The 5561-nt window shown below is 36.2% G+C and overlaps 2 protein-coding genes across 2 annotated transcripts in view; one reads left to right on the plus strand and one right to left on the minus strand.

Moving 5' to 3' along the window:
- LOC119066857 (transcription factor AP-2-epsilon) overlaps positions 1-5561 on the minus strand; it is a 79897-nt gene that overhangs the window by 50386 nt on the left and 23950 nt on the right. The gene's annotated exons all lie outside the window — the stretch shown is intronic.
- LOC119066859 lies at positions 2369-3386 on the plus strand. Its single transcript, XM_037169531.1, has 4 exons — positions 2369-2499; positions 2566-2680; positions 2751-2866; positions 2935-3386. The coding sequence occupies exons 1-4, from the start codon at positions 2437-2439 to the stop codon at positions 3199-3201; spliced, it is 561 nt and encodes a 186-aa protein (XP_037025426.1). The 5' UTR covers positions 2369-2436; the 3' UTR covers positions 3202-3386.

Raw genomic sequence — 5561 nt, forward strand, 5'->3', positions numbered from 1 at the left:
TCTGAATTTAGCGATTGGTACTTGTCAGAGCCACACACTTGAGGAGACATATCGAAGGAGACACAAATGAAACAAATTGTACAACATTGACCAGCTGAAGCAGAACCACACAAACAAGGACAGAAATAATGTTGGAAGGCTTTACATATCTTCGGTTTTTCTTTGAATTTTTATTTATTTCAAGACCTAGCATTTGAATTAAATGTTTTGATAATATAATCTACCGATACTTAGTTTCCAGCGCACTTATTCCCCTCCCCAAAAATTCCTTTCGCGTCCTCTTTTAAGAGATGCAATAAAAATCATCGTTAAATTGGTAGTGTTATTAGTACAACAATACACATTGTGCACTCGATGCACACAGAGTTTAATTAAATGAAAATAAATAAACTGCAGAAGTTGTTCGACAATGCTTTATCACAGAGAGCTAAAATGAAGAAAAAAAAAATTATTTAGCTGGTCTTTAATGTTGAAAAGAAAGAAATAATAATAAAAAATGCACAGAAGAAAAATCGAAATTATGATTGGATCTGAAACTAAACTTCGTGATAAACAGAAACCCCCGGGTTATCAGGATATTCTGAAGTTGCATTTACATTGCAACCGATAAAATTTATTAATAACATAAATAACGACATGTGTGTCTAGGTATCCGGCATTTAAGAAACAAAGAAATTATGCATCTTATGTGTTTATCTGTAGCGAATAAATGCTCCGTAACGAAAATTACAGTAGAAGGGGATGGTTAAATTTAATAATTTTTACATTTTACTTCGATATTAATGTTAGCGGTTGCATTACATCGTGATATCTCAACAGTGCATTATACTCTTTTGATAATAATATGATAATGTTCGGCTTGTCGAAAGTATTTACACACGTTTCAGAAAACATCAGAAAATCCTGGGAAATGCTCAAAATGTAATTTTGATGTTAATTTTTGTTATCGACGATTCAAAACACAATTGATCATTAAGTTCGATACGACGACAGCATACGGGTAATAAACTCGTTGCTGTGCCAATAAGCTGGAAGAAAAGGTCATTAAATGTTTTGTTTTGAACAAGACAATTAACAATCTCCGACCTCCGACAAATGTTCCAATTATTCTTTGAGTGAAAAACAATTTGTTTAGTTGGTTGAAGCAAAAATTAAATGAGAAATTATTATTATCGAGACCTGCGTGCACGAATGATGACCGCAAATTAAGGTGGATGGAAATAGCTGTCAGACCTCAGCTTCTTATGCCATTTTGACAGTATTATGTAGCACACTTTTAAGCAACGCAATGCAAGCATGAGTGATCGTAGTGACAGCTGTCAAAGAGAGTAAAATTTAGCATGCAATTTTTTGCCTATTTTTAGGCCTTGCAACAGCAATAGCTCAAAATAATTTGAATTTATCCTTGGAAATGTTTATATTAATGAATACGCTGTATACCTCTCCAATGAGCTATCCCAATCCCAATACGTTCTTTTCATGCTGAAAATTCTGGAAAATCTGGCCTCGACGAAACTTGATGACTCACAAAAACCCGACCAGCAAACTTTTTCAACTTTTTTCTTTTCTATATCTTAGTTCAGACCTCATGGAAGGCTAAAATCAAGATCCAAGTGGAAAAAAAGGTGAGATGTAGCAGGGAAGGTACGGCTATTCATCTGTTATCGATAACAACGATAAAAATAATGGCAAGGTCTGGTTAATATGGTCCTTTATATAGTAAAATGCATGTTAAAAAATTGAAGTACAAGATTTGAAATCAACCAATTAAAAATACTTTACGTGTTACGGCATGTTTCATTTTCATTTACATTGCCTAATCACGTAAAGCATTGTACTTACGAGGTTCCAAGTTGTGTATTTGATTAGTGGGGAATACAGCCCTCCCATTCGAGTCGGGCTGAAACACCCCACTTATCAAATACACAACTTGGAACCTCGGAAGTAATATACTGTTGATCGATGGAAGAATGGAAGTAATAAACTCGATAGTAATGTTGGTCATATGCTTGCCGTCTGTAATAGGTTAAGAATAAGGGAAGGTACGGCTACTCGAAAATTTTCAAACTTTGATTTTTTGGGGGCGCCATTTTCGAATACACAACCATCGAACACCTAGTAAGTAATTCGGCCTGTTTGAAATTTATCACGCAATCGTTCTCATATCACTCAGTATACAATTCTTACGATTCCTCAGTATTTGTCTAGAAGCTTACAACAACTATTATCTCACAAGTACCACTTATATCAAGCGAATTTGTTTTTATAAATTAAATTCGTTATCAACGATTTGTAATTAGCATTGGCATTGACAAGAAATATTCTTTTAAAAATTTCATTGAATAGAAGTCGGAATTTACTACAGTATCACAAGTTATATTTTAGTTCGACTTTAAAATTGTTTCCGCTTCACTCATTGCTGTGCTTCAGCTACAGATGGGAAATTTCAAGAAAATGTGTTGGCCAATGATTTTCCGTTTAATTTTGATCATCGATTCGGTGAGCTTATTTGAATTTCAACGTTGTTCAAAGTCTCATATGGTTATAACGAAGAGATTATTTCAGGCTGTTTTCCTATTGAAATCGTCCGTGCCTATTTATATGATTGTGTTTGGAATCAAAGAGAAAGCGGTGTACGATCAACTGGAAAAATCGGATTCATCTCATTTAAACACCATGAGTGCGATCGATCAGCTGGTTTCATTTAGGGAAAATTAATTTTTAAAGTCTCGTTTAATCATCTTTAACAGTACTTACATTTCTCTTCCTTGGAGCCTCAATTGAGTTAATTCTGATTTCGGTCAGATTTTATACGAATTGGAGTCAACATCGCAATGAAAAATTTGAAGATAATTCTGCTGATAATGTGAGAATAATGAACTGATGTACCTACAAGAATGTTCGTAGAAATTGGTAACCAATTTTCTTTAACAGGGAAAAAATTATTGTTGCTCCACTAGCTGTTGGTTCGTTGTAAGTATGTTTCATATTGCAATCAATGCAGCTCTGATTGTATTAGACTGGACAGAAGGAAGATGGTTGAGCATGGTCGTTATCAGTTTCATAACCTGGGAAATATTTTTTTTCTGCTTTATGGTCACATTTAAGGTTTTATTTTGCACGGTTTTTGTTGCAAAGAGAAAGACTGTGGAAACGGAAAATGGAATACCAACGGAACAACCGAAAGTTGTACAAATTTAGATTTTCGGATAGAAATTTTCAAAAGTGCAAAGTGAAGGTTTGCTTTCTTTTCTAACAAGTGCTCAATGTAGTAAAATTGAGATAGATCTAAAATTGTTAAGGGCGATAACGGAAACGAAAATTTTGTTCAACGGTGTCGACAGAAAAATAATTAATTTTTTAGTCGACGGATTATAGTCAAATAAAGTTCAATTATATAGCACATGATCATGACCTCAGGTCTCTGAAACAGTAATCGGAGAAAGGCAACTTGTGAAAAAATCCCAATTTGTTGCAGGAGAAGCGGAAAACTTCACATAAAAAAATAACTGAAACAATCGTGCAGACGCACGGCAATAGCAGAAAACAAAGAAACTCGGCAAGTTCGTACTCACAGCCATACCATCCGGTTTAATCATCCCAAGACCTTTTAACGACAAAAAGCCATGAGGGCGTTTTAACGTTGCGTCTCACAAAGCGCAACGAACCAAAACGCCAGCATCACACATGGGCCCTCTCAAGGGTCATAATTCCTCTAGGAAGTCTACCTCTTCGGCATCACATAACGTACAGCGAGCATTAACACCGAAATTGAGTAGGGAAGGTAATGGCTGACAAGCTAGGAAGAAACAACCTAAGGAGGTGAAATTAGGTTTGGTCAAGCGATATCTGAAATTTAAATGAAACGAGGCGTCAGAACAGTCGGAGCGTTTGCTGCGACTGAGCCCCGTACGAACCCGTACATCTATTGCGCACGTGACCCTAGTTCGTCCGTAGCCCTACTCTTCCCATAAACGTCGGTAAAGTAAAATTCTTATGAAATTTGTACGTCTTAAAAATTGCGCATAGCGCAATTACGAAGCTCCGTACGATGTTCCTTTCAAACGTAACACAAATTTCAAATTGACCTACAATTTCCTCAGTCCTATATTAACCTATAAATAAACAATTTACTGATAAATATGCTAGTATATAGCTCAAAATAACTATCTATTCCGTTATATAGCTCAATATACTATATATATTTATATATAGATATCCATATTTGGGATCCTTGAAACACCACACACACATAACCAATCACTTCCCACTGATCAATAACTTTGTAAGAATTATTTTCACCGATTTATATTGTTTTTACAAAAATGTAAAATGGCGGCCGACGTCCATTTTGTTAGGAGGTGGAAAGTAGTACGGCTGCTTTACATTCGTTAGTACCTTTCAAACAAAAAAAAATCATGAAATTTGGTCAAATTTTACTCGAGATATTAACAAAAAAAACACCACCTTCACTCTACGGCCGAGTCGCCTCATATATGCTCACTCCAAGAGACCTAGCTCACGCTCCGGTGAACCGAATTTCATGAACTTTTTTTTCCCTGATTGGTACGGTCAATACCTATCTAATAAAGCAAAATCTATCTAAATCCGTTCAAATTTGGCCAACGTTCAAGCAAAAACGGGTTGCTGCCCTGTAACTAGTTCACACCAAGGGGTCTAACTCACGAGTCGGTCATCAAATTTCCATAAACTTTTTTTTCGTCGATCAATATTGTAAATACCTTTCATTTGACGTATCACTTACAAGTGTAGCCTTTAAATGGCCAGAGATATCTTCGGAAAACGTTAAATCACTTATGGGGCCCCAGTTCGGGAGGGGTCGACCCAAAATCGCCCATCTTCGAACTTAGCCTCACTATTTTGACTATCTTTCAGGGAAAAAAAATTTTGAAATCGGATTTGATTTACTCAAGATATCGACGTGACAGACAGACGGACAGATGGCCCAAATTTTTATTGCGGATTCGTCATCTATGAACATAGGCAAACACTTTGCCCTTACCGTCTGCTTCGAATTCCATCAATTACACACGGCATCATAATCCTATAAGCCCCTTCGTACTTCGTACGGGGCTAAAAAGCTTCGGTCATTCGACTGATATTTGTATTGAAGGACAAAAACAAAATAAATTCGTTGTTCGACTGTCACTTAGAATATCATGCATGGGGAAGGAAGAGGAATTATTTTCTCTATTTTTGTTGTTGTTGTTGAGAAGTACCGATTGTTTTTCGTAAGTTTTTCAGTGGATCGCAGGCGCGACGCTTTTATTTTTTTTTAGTCAAATACATAGAGGTAGACTAGGTCAAATAAATGGATTTAACAGTCGCGAGACGGAAAGTTTTATGTTTGTTTTGCGTTGACCAGCCCAATATTCACTTCTCGGGGTTGTTTCTTCTATCTCACCATTCGTCAGCAGGTTCCAGCAATAACGTAAGTCACTTGCATTTGACGTGCTATACGGCTAACGGCTACTCATCTGCTATCGATAACGACGACAAAAATAATGACAAACTCTGGGTAATATGGTCGTTTATATAGA

Source organism: Bradysia coprophila, chromosome IV (genome assembly GCF_014529535.1).
Source record: "Bradysia coprophila strain Holo2 chromosome IV, BU_Bcop_v1, whole genome shotgun sequence".
In the NCBI taxonomy this organism is placed as follows: domain Eukaryota; kingdom Metazoa; phylum Arthropoda; class Insecta; order Diptera; family Sciaridae; genus Bradysia; species Bradysia coprophila.

What these genes read in the sequence shown, in the direction of transcription:
- LOC119066859 (XM_037169531.1), top strand. Translation starts at nt 2,437, where the DNA reads ATGGGAAATTTCAAGAAAATGTGTTGGCCAATGATTTTCCGTTTAATT. An exon ending in TAATTTTGATCATCGATTCG is followed by an intron (nt 2,500 to 2,565) that starts GTGAGCTTATTT and finishes AGATTATTTCAG; the next exon opens with GCTGTTTTCCTATTGAAATC. An exon ending in ATCTCATTTAAACACCATGA is followed by an intron (nt 2,681 to 2,750) that starts GTGCGATCGATC and finishes CATCTTTAACAG; the next exon opens with TACTTACATTTCTCTTCCTT.